Below are 15,783 nucleotides of genomic sequence, written 5' to 3' on the forward strand. Positions count from 1 at the left end.
TTGACTTAAAAAGAACAGAAGGAAAGCAAGCATCGGGGCAGTTTCTCCTTTACTTGACAAGTCGATGGGGTCCAGCGAGTCCCTCTTCTTGCCCTGATATTCTTTTGGGGAGGGAGCAGGTTCAGCCTCCCAGTGGACCTTGGTGCCTTGGCCAGTGGCAGAGGCCTCCTTTCAAACCCAGTTTGGCCCAAAGTAACAAACTTATCCTTGCAACCAGCTAGGATGGAGTGGACCATCTCAGGGAGAGGAGGATGAGCACAGCTGGTGTTCCAGCATCATCCAAAGGGCAGCCCCTGCTTCCCGTCTCTCCCTGAGAGATGGGAAGGGTCATAGAAGCACGATATAGAACCTCTGTTGCATCCAGGAGGTCCCAGGTCCCATCTCCATGTAGAGACTCCATTTTCGAAACCTTGCAGAGCCATTGCCAGTAGTCCGACTTGGTATAAGCTGCGTTCCTTTGGAGTGAGGTTTGGAGACGGCTGGCATGTTGAGATCAGGGCCTGTTCGAGATGCTGCCTTCCCCCCCCTCCAAACGTTCTGCCTGTCCACCCCTGACTCTTTTCCCTTTCCTCTAGGGCTGTGATCACTGCCATCAGCACTGGGGAGGTTTGGCTGCGCAGGGAAGACGGCAGCAAGACCAAAATCTACGTCTCGCAACTCCAGAAGGGCAAGTATTCCGTGCGCAAGGTCTAGCAGCACAGACTTTGGCTCTCTCGCTTCTCCTGGAACAGGCACAGCTTCTCTCTCTTGGAAACCAAGGGACTTCGGAGCAGCAAAGACCACCCCGAACCACCCCAGTTTGGGCTGCAGCAGGTGGAAGGGAGAAGGGCTTGCTTGCAGTTACCTTGGAATCATACCAGCATCGCTGCCCCTAGTGACGGGGGCCCTTGGCGTGGAGCCCTCCCCCTCCAGCCCCCTGTTGGTTCTGCGGCAGTTTTGATTGTGCTTGTACGTGCCCCTCCCTCCGTGTTTGGGGCTGGGCGTTGGCGGCAGCTCCTTCTTTCTGGAAGAAACATCCAATAAAACACCAAAGTGAAATACCTCCCTCCAGCTTCCAGGCCTGGCTTTTTAATTGGAGACCAGCTGTCTCTGAGGTTTGCTTGTTTGGACTGAGAAGGGAGAAAATGCTGATTTGGGGTGGGGTGGGGGGAAGGGAGGGAGCAGTGACATAGTGTGGGGAGTGCAGGGGGGGCCGGCCGCACCGGCCGCAACATCTGGGGGTTAGGGTTAGGGGGCGTAAATCCAAGGGTTAGGGGGCACAAATTACTTGCCTTGCCCCGGGTGCTGACAACCCACACTACGCCACTGGGAGGGAGAGATGGCAGTTAGAAGGCAGATCGCAGACCCTACAACCTCCATTGTCCTCATATTATTGTCCATGCTTGCTGGGGCTGATGGGAGTTCCAAACATTCGGTTGGCTACCACTGTCCTGACCACTTCCCTGTTACTTTTGAGGAGGCTGTAGCAGTGGTGGTATCTGTAAGGCCAGGCGATACATGGTTTTCAGCAACGCAATGTATCATCAGCTAAACATTGGAATATATGGATAAATCACAATGTCTGACATAAGGATGGGACTATTATAGAGGCGAACCATAGGGCGGGGCGATAACTGGTTTTCAACATTGAGATATCACCATCTAAGCATCGTGATATACCGTATTTTTCTCTCTATAAGACTCACCCGACCATAAGATGCACCTAGTTTTTAGAGGAGGAAAACAAGAAACAAGAAAACAACGCAAAGCCTCCTGAGCGAAGAGGGAGCGCTCCTCCCTCTTTGCTCAGGAGGCTTTGCAGAGCTATCCCTGAAGCCAGGAGAGCAAAAGGGATTGGTGTGCACCGATCCCTCTTGCTCTTCTGGCTTCTGGGATAGCTGCGCAGCCTGCATTCGCTCCATAAGACGCACACACATTTCCCCTTAATTTTTAGGATGGGGGAAGTGTGTCTTATAGAGTGAAAAATACGGTACCAAAAGATCACGATGCCTGAAATAAGCATGGAGCTATGGAGAGGCATTGGCTGGCTTCACGGTTTTTCCCATCTTGTGATTTTGCCGGCGCCTGCCCTTGTGATTCTCTGTGCCCCCCCCCCAGCCTGCGTGAGGCAGGGGAGAGCTGAGCCATCAGAGTTAACAGGGGCTGCAGAAATCGAAGAGAAGCATCGGCTGGCTTCAAGGTTTCCCCCCACATTGTGATTTTCACATAGCACACAGCCAGACACATTGTGATCTGTGGTATGTCGCCAGATCAGAAATTATGAAACTGATAGCAAAAAATTGACTTCACAAAATGGTTTTGGATATATATAATTGTCCAGCCGTGTGTGTGTGTGTGTGTTGGGCAACTGATATAAAAGCTTAATGAAATTCATGGGGGGGTGAGGGTATCCATGGCTACTAGCCATAATGACTTTCTTCTCCCTCGGCTGTCAAAGGCAACAGGCCCCTGAATTCTAGTTGCTGGGAACTGCAAGTGGGGAGAATTGCTGTTGCTCTCAGGTCCTGCTTTCGGGCTTCCCCAAAATCATCTGGCTGGCCACCATGAGGATACTGCACTACAAAGGTGTTTGGCCTCATCCTGCAGGGCTCTCCTTAAGTTCTTAAGTTGTTTTTGCCAGGGAATTGGCCGAGGCAGCTGGAACAAGAGCAGAAAGACTCAAAGGATTCCTGACTCCCACCAACCAACCGGATCCTTCCCCACCCCGCTCCCCCCACCCACTCCCCGCCGTGGCTCCTTCCTTCCTTCTTTCTTCAAAGCAGGGCTAGACCTTTGTTCTGTCTCTTTCCTGCCCATTTCTCCTTTGCTCACAAGCTCTGCTTCTCAGAAAGCACAGAAACGAACAAGAAACTCTCAGGTGCTAAAACAGAAGAGATGGAAAAACGTTATTGCAGCTAAACAAGAAGAGCCAATTAAGGGTTGTGAGCAGAGGCTTTGACCAAGATGATCTTCAAGAAGACAAACAAAAAACAAAAAAACATCTGGCCAAAATGAAATATTTTGCTGAAGATGGAAGAAAATTCCTTCCTGACCTCATATTAGCTGGGATGAGTGGTTCCCATTTGAATGCTTGACAGGCAACTCAAAGCAATGAGGCTGCTGTGCAGGAAGCTATACAGCCATACCTTGGGTTACAGACGCTTCAGGTTGCATGTTTTCATGATATGGAAGCGCCAAAACCTGGAAGTACAGGAACAGGTTACTTCCAGGTTTCAGCGCTTGCCGAATTGCAACCCGCGCGTGTGCAGACATGGCGCTGCAGGTTGTGAATGTGCCTCCCACACGGATCACGTTCGCAACCCGAGCATCCACTGTACTTAGGAACTGCCTCATTCAGCCCTACTTGTGTCTGGCAAATACAGTGGTACCTTGGGTTAAGAACTCAATTCGTTCTGGAGGTCCGTTCTTAACCTGAAACTGTTCTTAACCTGAAGCACCACTTTAGCCAATGGGGCCTCCCGCCGCTGATGCCACCGTGCGATTTCTGTTCTCACCCTGAAGCAAAGTTCTTAACCCGAGGTACTATTTCTGGGTTAGCAGAGTCTGTAACCTGAAGCATCTGTAACCCGAGGTACCACTGTAGAACTTCTGCCTTGTTTTGAGCTCTGGGACATGAGCTATGGCACCCAGGTTCCTTTGTTCCTTTGCCCTGTAGAGATCTTCCCTTATAAAATGTTTGGGTAGTTTGGCAAGGGCAATGCAAGCTTTTCATGGAAGCTGCAACCTATATTATTTGGTAGAGGGCGACATTCCTTCAGGGGTGACCTGTCAGGGGGCGGGGCTGAATATCGGCAGTGGGCGGAGCCACCAGCAATGAGAGAGAGGCAATGGAAACAGGAACTGTGTTGGGGCAGAAGATTAGGGCAGCTTCTGGACACACCAGGGGCCACACAAAATAAAGCGAGGGGCCGCAGGTGGCAGCTGAGCTGGTGGTTGCCCACCTGCACCCAGGATTCTGTTCAGCCCTCAGGGCACTCCCCCAGGCGACACCCCTCATGGACCCTGTTCCCAAGCCATCTTTAGGGCTTTGGGCCTGGCTGGAATGACTCCTTGAATTGCGATGCTTCTTACTTGCCTGGATGGGAGTATGTGGAGAGGAAGAGTGCATGCACTCTTTGACCTTTTCCCTCTGGCCCCGCCCACCACTGAGCAGCGGCCCCTTGGCTGTTGTCCACAAGGGAGTGTGACCCTCAGGCTGAAAGATGCATGCCAGAAATTAAAAGACATTTAAGTGCTCTGCCACCCTAGCACAATAAATCCACTTTAAAAAAACAAAAAACCTGATTTTTTGCTGTTTGGAAAGTGATGGGGAAAAGCACTGCAAGGTGTAGGTTGAACAAATGATTAATGGGAAAGTGTATGGTCACCCCACAAGCAATTCAGGATGATTGCTCAGCAAACAGTTTGTCTGGAGGCACCACAAGTGAGACCATTTGCCCATTGGATTTAGTTTTGCCTGCACTGACCGGCAGCTGCCGTCTAGGATTTCACACAATGTCTCTTTCCCAGTCCTACCTGTTGCTGCCAGGGACTGAACCAGGGACTGTTCTGTGGCCCTTCCCCTAAAAATGACATAGTCTAGTCCTCACGATCCTGAATAAAGAGCTGGTTTAAACCACCAGCTCAGTATTGTCCCCAACTGGCAGATGTTTTCCAGGGTTCCATGTAGTGCTATTTTGCAGGCCTGTTTGGAAAGTGTTGGAAATTGAATGCTTCCTTGTTACCCTAATGAAAGAAACGTTTTGCCTCTTTCAACATAATTTTAAAACTGTACTGTCAACAGAGTGCCTGGCAATTTGATTCCAGTTTAGCACCTCTGGCCAGGTAGCACTCAGAGAAGATGCCTTCCTTGGCTTACCTTAGACTGTTTGGAAAGTCATTATTATCATTTTTCTCTTTTTTAGCTGTGATTCCTGCATTGCAGGGGGTTGGACTAAATGACCCTTGAGGTCCCTTCCAAGCCTACGATTCTGTGATTCTCACTACTTGGGAGATGAACTCTGGGAACTGATTTTCCATTCTAGGGCTCCCTGACAAACCTAGAGAAATAGCAAGAAGAAGAAAATGAGAGTGGGAATCTGAATAAGCCTTCCCTGCTAAACAATAATACTTCTGGAGCAAACTTTGCCAATCTGAGACTCTCCAGATGTTTCTGGCTGCATATCCCATCACCGTGGGAGCCCTAAGTTGGTAAAAGCTATTTGAAACATGGAAGGCTTTCTGCACTTGCTCAGAGACTCCCCCCTTTTTGTGCTTTCTTCCCTTTTTCTATTTCCAATCAAACTGACCCAGATAGCTCAGTTGGTAAGAGCATGAGACTCTTTACCTCAGGGGCGTGAGTTCGAGCCTCACACTGGGCAAAAAGATTCCTGCATTGCAGGGGGTTGGACTAGATGACCCCAGGGGTCCCTTCCAACTTCTAACCATTTTATGATTCTGTGAAATCTGCTGCTGCTGCTGCTCCTTGGCATTTTGCAAAGCCAGCCGCCTCTTCCGTGGCAGGAGCCCTGCGGTGAGCTCAGCCTTCTCAAGATTTCAGCCCATGAAGTAAGAGTTTGTTGTTGAGTGCCAGGTGCCCACCCTCCTTCCCGGTGCCGCTTGCCCAAGCCTCGCCCCGGAGCTGGATCTCAGCCAAGACGTCTTCAGGCAGCTGAGATGAGCGCAGCCGAGAGAGAAACCGAGTGCAATAGGGGAGGCAAAGGAGCACGCCGTGGAGTTGCCGGAGAGAGGAGAGGTGAGTGGCGAGGATGGGGAGGGGGGCTTGCTTGGGGTACCCTGGTTTAGGGGGGGCGCGTTGTAGATGGGAATTCCCTCCCTTCCTCTATTGACCAAACTCGATTGCTGGGAACTGGTGCCAACGGCGCTTCCCCGCAGCAGTTGATTTCCTGGTTTGTGGACTCCTTGCTTCGGGGAGGGCAGTGCCGTCTAAAGGATACAGCTGGTCACGTGGAGGCCACCTCTGTAGTCCCGTTGCTAGAAAGTGTGCTGCGCGTGTGTTTTGTGCGGGGATGTTATACTGGGGTGTGCTGCTGATCAGGAAGGAACTGGGAGCTGAGACTCCTGAGGTCATTTCCAGCTCTGGTTTCTCAGCCGCATGGCAGAGGAAGAAAAAGTTAAGACTCTCCCGTTGCTCCCCCAGGGGATGTTCAAACCCAGCTCCCAACAGCCGGCATGCATGGCCAGTGGTCAGGGCTGTGAAGAGCTGGATTTCAGCAAAATCCGTGGAGCAGTTGCCGGTTCCCCCATCCCTGGGGTGAAGGGACAAGCCTCCTTCTGTATCTGGCGCCAGAGGATGGGAGTCACTCTGGATTAAGTGGGTTGCTAGCGTCTGGGGGCACTGGGAAAGCTTTATTTTATTCTGCAGTATCCTACCTCTCCTCCAAGGGATATGATGTGGCGCACAGCACTTTCTCCCTCCCCGTTTTTTATCCTACAACAACGCTGCGAGGTAGACTTAAGGTGAGAAGTTGTGCCTGGCCCAAGGCTTCATGGCTGGGGATTTTGAACCCAAGTCTTCTAAATCGCAGCCTTGACATGCTGAGCCACACTGGCCCTGACCCTACACTCTCTTAACCTGCCCCCCTACTCCAGAACTCAGTGAGGGGTTGTGCCGGAGTCAGCATGCATAGGGTTGTATCCAGCTCAGTCCTACTCTTAATAGACCCGTTGAAATCAAAACTTAAGTCAGTCTCGCAGCCATTGATTTCAAAGGGTTCTACTCTGAGTAGGACTGAGCGGGATGCTTACCCATGTCCCTGGGGGGCATCTCACAGCTATTATATCTTAGATGGTCCTTGGGCACTAAGACTTTTGGGTTTGCAGAAATGGGCTTACTGGTGTTCACTGGTGAAAGGTGGGAGGTTTGGTTCCTGGGTTGCTGAGCTCAAGAGTGGGATGCTGGTCGGGGGATCTTCATGGACAACACAAACAAACACCCATCCCTGACCGCTGGCCTTGCTAGCAGGGGCTGACAGGAGTTTGAGTCTACTGTTTGGAGGGCACCAGGTTCCCCAGCCCAGGATTTGTGTATTATTGGCAAACAAGGCCTTGTCCAGCTCCAATTGAAAGGCCCCCAATTATACGATGTCAGGAGGAAGGAAGGAAGGAAACACCATTCTTCCTCTTTCCCTCTTCCCACATGTCTTTGCATGTGATTCTGCACCTCATCTTTGGCCTTATGTTGATGTCACTCCTGCCGCCCGCCCCCTGTGCATGTCAAGAGTTGTGGGGATGGATTATAGAATTGTAGAATTGGAAGGGACATGAGGGTCACTAGTCCAGCCCCCTGTGTGAATGTAGGAATCTTCTTGCCCAATGCGTGGCTCAAAACCCCGGCCCCGAGATTAAGAGTCTCATGCTCTACCAACTGTACTATGGGAGCCTGGCCTAGCTGAGCCCAGCATTTTTGGCTAACTGGCTCAAGTTCCCATCGCCTGGAGTGGCTCTCTTCCCCCACCTTCCAACAACCCTGTGAGGTAGTTGGACTTCATTTTCTTTTGTTTCTTACATTTATAGCCTGCTTTCCCACACTAGGAGCTCAAGGCAGCATACGTGGTTTGCCCCCCTCCCCATTTTAGCCTCACAACTAAATCAGGTAGGTCACCCGCTGGGCTTTATGGGTGGCTGAGAAGAGATTCAAATCAGTCCTAGCCTGATCCATTGCAACAGATGGATCTGATAGGTTCCTCCCCCAAAACCCCCTCCCCCTAAATATTGTGTGAGGTGGATGTGTGTGTGTTTGAGGATTGTATGTCATAGCTGGGAAATGAAAGATTAACCCTTCCCTACCTCAAAACAAAAAAAATCCCTTCCAGTAGCACCTTAAAGACCAACTAAGTTAGTTCTTGGTATGAGCTTTCGTGTGCATGCACACTTCTTCAGATACACTGAAACAGAAGTTTCCAGACCCTTCTATATAGTGAGAAGGTGGGGAGGGGTATTACTCAGAAGGGTGGTGGGAATGGGTGATTGGCAGATAGCTGTGATGAGCCTGTTGACGACTCTTAACCTTCCCTACCTGTGTGACCTTCCCCCCCTCCCCCTCTTGTGCCACAATTAGGCTTGCAGTGGGGAGGGAAAGAAAACACCTATTGGCTCCATTAGGAGGGTCTTTTGAGAAGAGGACATTGTAGAACTGCCAGGGTCCATGGTTTCCCCAACCACAAGCACTGCAGCTCAGGAGACACCTTGATGACTGTTTAGTATTATTACAGTATTATGAATTGCCAGCCGTGAATATAGCACTTGTTGTCTCCCACGCTCTGCTTGCCGCTGCTTTCATCTCGCTTCTGCTGCTGCTTTCTTTTGTCTCTCCTCCTGCTGGTCCATCCCCTGGAACTGCTCAGGGAGTGCATTGACTTCAGGCACACTTTTGCTCCCAGGCCTTCTCCTCTAGGAAACACAGATCTCACTTCTAACCCCCCTTGTTGCTGGCGGGCCCTTGGCACCTAACCAGGTTTTGTGCTCCTTTGGAATGAGGCACAGGGGAGAATGGTGTGTCTTTAAGAAATATAGTTCATTCACACATATTTAATAATAATAATAATAATTTTATTATTTATACCCTGCCCATCTGGGTTTCCCGAGCCACTTTGGGCAGCTCCCAACAGAACATTAAAAACAGATTAAAACTTCAAACATTAAAAACTTCCCTAAACAGGGCTGCCTTCAGATGTCTTCTAAAAGCCAGATAGTTGTTTATTTCCATGACATCTGATAGGAGGGTGTTCCACAGGGTGGGCACCGCTGCCGAGAAGGCCCTCTGCCTGGTTCCCTGTAACCTCACTTCTTGCAGTAAGGGAACTGCCAGAAGGCCCTCAGCGCTGGATGGTCACCTGTCATGTATGATTCCTGCATCACAGTGGGTTGGGTTTGATGACCCTAGGGATCCCTTCCAACTCTATGATTCTATGATATTTACATGGCCCGTTTCATTTTTTCCTTGATTTATTTTTACTATTATTTTAAAGGAGTTTTAGTGTATTTTATTGTTGCTGTTTTTATTTTCCCGTGAGCTGCCAAATTAGCTAAACGAAAGCCATAAGCAAGAATATCACAGCTTGGGGGAGATTTAACCAGACTCCTTCCATCACCCTGTTCCCATGCTTGCTTTCCTCTTCCCTCCCCATTCCTTTTCCTTCTGTGTCATGCCTTTGAGATGGCTGAGCCTGCAGTCAGGAAACTGCCTTATTTTATTTTTTTAAAAATTGTATTGATAGCACATGGAAAATGCCATGTGCTTTATACATGTGATGGTGGTTAAGGAACTTGTGGGTGGGAGAGATGGCAAATGGAACAAAGGGGGTCGTTAAGCCAAGCTTTTTCAGCTTTGTTTTGGGTTGGGGGTGAGGACAAAGGGGTTAGCTCTCCCCACCCCAGTGGGAGGCCCATTTCCACAGGCTTCTCCACTCAATGCTGTGCTCCTCCCCTGTCTCCAAATTGCAGCTTCTCATGCCACGGAGCTGATTCATAGCCTGCCTTACTTTCTCGTCTCTCGCCCCCGCTGTGTTTTGTAACAGCTCGAGGATGGCTCCCGCCTTCAGCTCATGTTCGATCCAGCTGTGTCTCTGCAGAGGGTTGCAACTTTCCCCTCCCTGGCATGCTCCTGTGCTTAAAAAAACCCAACAACAATGCGATGGTGCTGCAGAAACTCAACAGGTCTCTTTGTATTTCCACACAAGGATAATCTGCACCTGTTGGATTTCTGCAGAGTATGAAAATAAAACGCATAGGACGGAGCTGTTTCTCCATCTAACATAAAAAGAGGACCAGGGCCAAAGACCCATCTAAGTTCAGCATCCTGTTCTCACGCTAGCCAACCAGATACGTCTGGAAATCCTGAATCTACCCACTTGCAATTTCCATACTACGATTTCCAGAGCCATACTGCCTCTGACAGTGGAGGAAGAAAATGGCCATTGTGGCTGCTAGTGTCCTAGCCATGGGCACACATATGTCTGTAGGCCTTCCTTGGTGCTTGCCAGATATCCTTCCCTCTCACCCCACCCCCCTTGATGTTTCTCTCTCTCTTTCTCTCTCTCTCTTTCGAGGTAGGGTTGGGGAAGACCTTTCTCTGCTGGAGAGATGCTGCCAGCCAGTGTAGGAATGGATCTACTATGAAATCCATGAAGTTTAAGCTTCAGAGACTCTCAATCCTGAAGGGGCCCCAGAAGCAACTTTTGCCCACGTTGCTTTAAAAATGAGGGTCTGGTAGACCCAATTTGAGTCCCACAACTTGAATTGACTCATTTTGTTGTTGTCTATATTTCAACTAGTTTTGAGTCCTGTTATGTACTGAAGTTCTCACCCTGGGCCAACAGGGGAATACTGTAGATAGTTTTCACTCAGGTCCACATATGCAAATAAGGAATTGAAAGTGACATTCAGTGATTGGATAGTTACAGAAAGTGGTTCCTGTTGCGTTGTAGTGGAGCTCTATATAAGCAGGCTGGCTGAACCCTTCAGTTCTGTTCTGTTCTGGCCTGTGAATAAACAAGAGCTGTCTGAAGAATTGCTGTGTAGTCTGATATGTTCACCCACAACTTAACAAGTCCGTAGCACCAATGTTATAAAAATGTAGTGATCTGTCGTGGAACAACACCACCAAAGATGATAACAGTGGTGACACAGACCTCATTGCTGGTTGCGAAGGGGCCCCCAAGACAGTTCAAGCTTCAGGGCCCCCAAAATGTAGGTCTGCCATTGAGTCAGCATAGACAATACTGAGCTAGGCGGACCAGCCTTTAGACGCCATGCAAGACAGCTTCCTGTGCCCCAGGTGCTCTGTCACATTTCAGCCACAAGTATACACTCAAAGGCTGCGTACACAGCAATGCCTTTCAAGCACATTCTTTCCCTCAGGAATTCCTGGCACTGCCATTTACCCCTCACAGAGTTACTATTCTCAGCAAACCTTAACAGACTACAACGCCCATAATTCTCTGAGGAGGAAACATGCACTTCAAATGTGCTTCAAAAGCCATAGGCACCAAATCTATGGGCTTGCAGACACCCCTCAAAGTATGTTGGGACAGGGCTGAGCCCCTGCCAATCTTGAGGTGCCTGGCTGTCACAGGATAGAAATGAAATAAAGCAAGACTGGCAGATGAAATTATTAGACTATGCAGAGATGGCAAGATTGACCAGGGAAATCAGAAATCAGGAGGACCAAAACTTCAACAGAGAGTGGGGCAAATATAGACTGTATTTGAAAGACCACTGTAAACACTTGAACTCTTTGGCAGGCTTTAAATAACTCTTGCAATGATACATAGACTTTGGATACACTGGAGGACGGTAAACTAGATGGATTTATAATACACAGTAGAAAAAGTTATTTAAAGAACCCACGGGGGGGGGGTCCTAGGATTTGGAAGAATCTCCTGTGTAAAATTTTAACTTTTGCAAGAATAAAGTAAAGTCATGCTAAGCAGGGCAGGTCTCTTGGGTTGCCTGTTGTTTGCGCGCCTTTCAGTTCCTGATGCTGGACTCAGGGGAGGTTTTTGTTCCCTTGCAGGATGACTCGGAATCCGATCTATGACTATCCCGAGCCTTATGCCAACCCACGGCACGGGACGGTGGCCTCCCCCCGGAGCATCAGCCTCGTGGGACGACTGCGCCTCACTCAGCCAGTTTGGCTCCAGCTGGGCATCAACTCGGCCGCTGCACTTCACATCCTTCAGCGTGAACCTCCCGGGGTGAGGGTCGACACGGTTTCGTCATTAGCACCCCACTTTAGAGCATAGGAGTGATGAGAATAGTTCTTCTGAGCATACTCTGAGTGACCTCTGCCCCACTGGCTTGGGCTGCAACGTTTCCCTTTCGACAGAGGCTCCTTTCCATTCAGGAAGCACCTGAACGTCTGAAATTCAGGCTGCAGTGTAGGAATGCATTTGTGAGGGAGACAGCTTCACCTGTTGGATGTCTCCATTTCCACAAAAGTGAGAAGGCAGAACTCCCAGAATGGTTTAACAGTCAATCCGTCTTCACAGGCGACTCTGGAAAATGTAGCGCTGTGAGGGGAATAGGGGCCCCCTAACAATTCTCAGCACCCTTAAAAAACTATAGTTCCCAGAATTCATTGTGGCCATAGAATCAGAGTGGGCCTCACACGCCATCTACTTTAATCCCTTCGCTCATACAGGAAATTTATAACACCAGCACCCCACCTGCAAGAAAAAGGTAATCCAAATGCAGCCGTGATTTCTTGGTATATTCTTGGTATATTCTACAGATTTTGCATTTTTTTAAAAAGTTAGCATTTGGAACCTCTTCCCACCTAATGATGCTGCTGTCTGTGTGTCCGTTATTATAGTCTACCTTAACCTGCTTTCGTGCTTCTCTTCCCCCTTCTCCCCACTCCCAGACATTTTTAGTGCGGAGATCAAATACGCGGCAATGTCAAGTCCTGTGTTTACGCCTCCCCGACAATTCATCGCCGGCTTTTGTGACGACCCATTGCTTATGCCAGGAGCGTGCAGGTGAGGGTGGCGAATGCATTTGCCTTGCGAGTTCGGGGGATTATTCAAGTGTTCTGGGAATAATTTTCATGGAGGAGAATTTTGGGGAGGAAATTCGTCCCAACTCTGACCCGGGGTTAACTTTTCTCCATCTGTTTCTTATGTTCTCCAGTCATCTTCCTAGAGGGCTCGGATTTGACCTTCCCCAGCCTCCTGCACCTCATTGCTTCCTACTGCATAACACCGTAAGTGGCTTGCCACCTTTGGAGACCCCTATGGCTCCTGAATATATATATATATATGAGGGGAGAAGGTTCTTGAGTGAATTGTCTAGTGCTCCTATCTGACCATCTCCTTTTAAAATGTCAGCTTTTGAGGGAAGTGTCAGGGCACAGGGGTTGAGCACAATCACTGTAGGTATGGCCAGGTGTGACTGTGAAAGACACCACCTGAAACTCTGGAATGCTGGTCAGTGTAGCCCAGGGATGGGGAACTTGTGACCCTCCAGGTGTTGGGAGTGACTCTCCAGATGTTAATCTCAGGGTTGTGGGTTTGAGCCCCAGTCATGGGTGTAGCCAAGGGGGGGGGGCAGGGAGCAGCTGCCCCCATCAAGTAAAACAATAGAAAAACTTAACTAACTGACCAATCACATCAGTTCTGCCCCCCTAACAAAAATCCTGGCTACGCCCACGACCCCATGTTGGATGAAAGATTTCTGAACTGCAGAAGGTTGGACTAGATTACTCTTGTGGTTCCTTCCAAATCTATGATTTCCCGCTTAGAAAAAGATATAAATTGAATGTTCTGGTTTCTGGTTTCCAAGTGCATTGTTTTTTCTTCAAAGTTCTGGCTGAGTTTTGACAGACTTTCTCTTCTTCCCTCCCCCTGCCCACTGCCTCAGGGACATCCTTCCTCTCTCTCTGCGCCTTCCTCTGCTCATCTGGGAGGCCTCATCCTGCCAGCAGCTGGAGGCCATCGCTCACTTGGGGCTTGGTGAGTGGCTCAGTGTTGACTCGGTGGTAGAAATCTCCATCCAGCACCAAACCCTGAACAGCAACCCCACTTCAGCACCCCACACTCACCTGCCTGGCTTTTAACCCCCTAGGCTCCTTGACAGGGGTGGGGGATACACAGCTCAGTGACGGGGGGGGGGGGCGGGTCAGGGGTGGAGAACCTTCTCCATCTCACGGGCTGCATTATTTCCTGAGGTCCACTTACCAAAAGTGGGTGAGGCCAGTGGGAAAAGTGGGTGGAGCAACTAATCCTACAGTTGGCTAAGTTTCCAGAGATACCTCCCCTCCCTGACTTTCATCCAAGCAAGAGCTCTAGGGCAGATTTTCAGCCAAGCAAAAGACACTCAAGGGGGGTGTGAGGCAGGGCAAGTCAGAGGCAAGGCCTGGGGGAATCCCAAAGGCCAAACAGAGAGGTCTGGGAGGCCACATCCAGCCAGATGACCACCCAAGAAACATTACAGTGGCACCTCAGGTTACAGACGCTGCAGGTTACAGACTCCGCTAACCCAGAAATAGTACCTCGGGTTAAGAACTTTGCTTCAGGATGAGAACAGAAATTGCGTCACGGCGGTGCTGGGAGGCCCATTAGCTAAAGTGGTACCTCAGGTTAAGAACAGTGTCAGGTTAAGAACAGACCTCCAGAACGAATTAAGTTATTAACCTGAGGTAACACTGTACTGATCAAGGCCACTTCTGCACTGAAAGCCGTATTATGCCTCTTTGACAGTTGTAGCTTCCCACAAAAAAATCTGGGAACTGCAGTTTGTTGAATGCAACTTTTTGAGGGGAAGAAGGGCGGGGGTCTCTCAATATCTTTCAGCAACCATAAACTACAGTTTCCCAGGATTCTTTGAGGGGAAGCCATGACTGTTTCAAGCAGTACAGTACAACTCTTAAATATAAAGGTGCAGATGTGGCTCAAGTATAAAACTGCTTCCTAACAATATTAGTCACTGATGGATGCAGATTGCTCCCAGTGGTTGCCTAGCAACCACAACCAATGCATCTCCACCTTCTTCTTTTTTCTGGCCTGACAAAGATAATCATAGCCAGGCTAGGGCTTTGAGCACCCAGCAAATACTTTTTTAAACACAGTTTGTTCTCTCTCTTTTTATCCTCATTCCCTGCCTCCAGAATTTTGGAGCTCATCCCTGAACACTAAGGATTTCAGCAGGCCTATTCCGCCGGCGCCTCTTTCCAGCCCGGACATGGGCCCCACGAGCGACAACCAGGTGGGGAGCTGTGCCAAGCTGGTTTGTGGACAACCCGCCAGATCCCATGATATTCCAACCCCCCCGCCAGCTGACGGAACACTGCACAAGGATGTGGGCACCCGGCGCCAGGGCTTCAAGAACAACGTCAAGGTCCAAGTGTCCACAGAGGCTGTCAGCCCCCTGTCCCCACCAGCAGTCCCACCGCCCCCCATTCCCGTTGGGAAAAAGAAGAAAAAGAACCTGCCCCACCCTCCTGTCTCCGGTGGGAGAAACCAGTTACCCAACCGCAACCCTTTCCCTCAAGATTCCTCACAGGCTGCAGCGAGGTTGGAAACTTACAGCATACCCCAGAGCAAGAAGGAGGAGCTTATGGGTCAAGCTGGGCGCCCTTTAACCCCTGGTCCTTCTTCACAGCAGCCACTGCATGTTACGGAAGAGGACCAGTCAGGGTTATCTTGCTTGGGTCACTTTTTTCAGGAACAAGAAAGGGGCAGGTTTGGCAACGGAGTAAAAGGCTGCCTTCTTCCGTCTTCCGAGCCTTCTTGAGCGCCGATTCCTGGAGCTGGACTTTTAGGGGGACTTTGATGACGCAAACGGGGCCAGGAGGTGTTCCCAAAGAAGGCAAGGATGTCAACATTATTAGAGCAAGTGGGTGAATGGGTCCTATCCTAGTTTTTGAATGGGAATCTGGAGCCAGGGAGCGACACTCTAGCCTTCAATGCTTCGGAGAGGTAGGAGAGAGAGAGAGAGAAGAAAATGTAATCGAAGGACGGGGAGGGTTGGCGCTCTGGCTTTCCATTTGCCAGCAGGGTGGATGGGATTTGTAGTTTCACAACATCTGGAAGGCTACAGGCTCCCCACCCAAAATATAATTGCATCCAATAAGCTACTGGAACTTTTCTTGTGTTTTTTTTCCCTTGCACCTTTAGTTTTTTTAAACTAAACTTATTGCTGTTTGATGTCCTTTCTCCTAGAGGGGGAAGAGTGTTACACCATTGCTGAGTCATGTTTTGCTGTTAATAAATATAAACTACAATTTCTTAACACGGAAATACTTTGTTTATTGATCAAATGCATATAAATAACACCAGTATAGAC

The 15,783-nt window shown here is 49.5% G+C and overlaps 2 protein-coding genes across 8 annotated transcripts in view; both read left to right on the plus strand.

Annotated features, from left to right (window-relative positions):
* Window positions 1-1,045, plus strand: part of BRMS1 (BRMS1 transcriptional repressor and anoikis regulator) — an 18,278-nt gene extending 17,233 nt beyond the window's left edge. For all 5 annotated transcript variants that reach the window (XM_081892847.1, XM_081892848.1, XM_081892846.1 and 2 more), the window contains one exon: window positions 576-1,045. In XM_081892847.1, the coding sequence (XP_081748973.1) occupies window positions 576-693 (118 nt within the window). In that variant the 3' untranslated portion in view covers window positions 694-1,045. The remainder of the gene's footprint in view (window positions 1-575) is intronic.
* Window positions 1,046-4,898: 3,853 nt separating this feature from the next.
* RIN1 (Ras and Rab interactor 1) lies at window positions 4,899-15,737 on the plus strand. Of its 3 annotated transcripts, none has more exons than XM_081891773.1 (7): window positions 4,899-5,734; window positions 6,385-6,459; window positions 11,516-11,696; window positions 12,365-12,479; window positions 12,631-12,703; window positions 13,360-13,451; window positions 14,606-15,737. In XM_081891773.1, the coding sequence occupies exons 2-7, from the start codon at window positions 6,389-6,391 to the stop codon at window positions 15,229-15,231; spliced, it is 1,158 nt and encodes a 385-aa protein (XP_081747899.1). In that variant the 5' UTR covers window positions 4,899-5,734; window positions 6,385-6,388; the 3' UTR covers window positions 15,232-15,737. The 3 variants fall into 3 exon arrangements, with proteins under 3 accessions (XP_081747899.1, XP_081747901.1, XP_081747900.1); XM_081891775.1 differs by lacking the exon at window positions 6,385-6,459 and adding an exon at window positions 7,534-7,594 and having other exon boundaries at window positions 4,912-5,734; XM_081891774.1 differs by lacking the exon at window positions 6,385-6,459 and having other exon boundaries at window positions 5,223-5,734.
* Window positions 15,738-15,783: the final 46 nt, after the last annotated feature.

Source organism: Podarcis melisellensis, assembly GCF_964234715.1.
Source record: "Podarcis melisellensis genome assembly, chromosome: 16".
NCBI classification, from domain to species: domain Eukaryota; kingdom Metazoa; phylum Chordata; class Lepidosauria; order Squamata; family Lacertidae; genus Podarcis; species Podarcis melisellensis.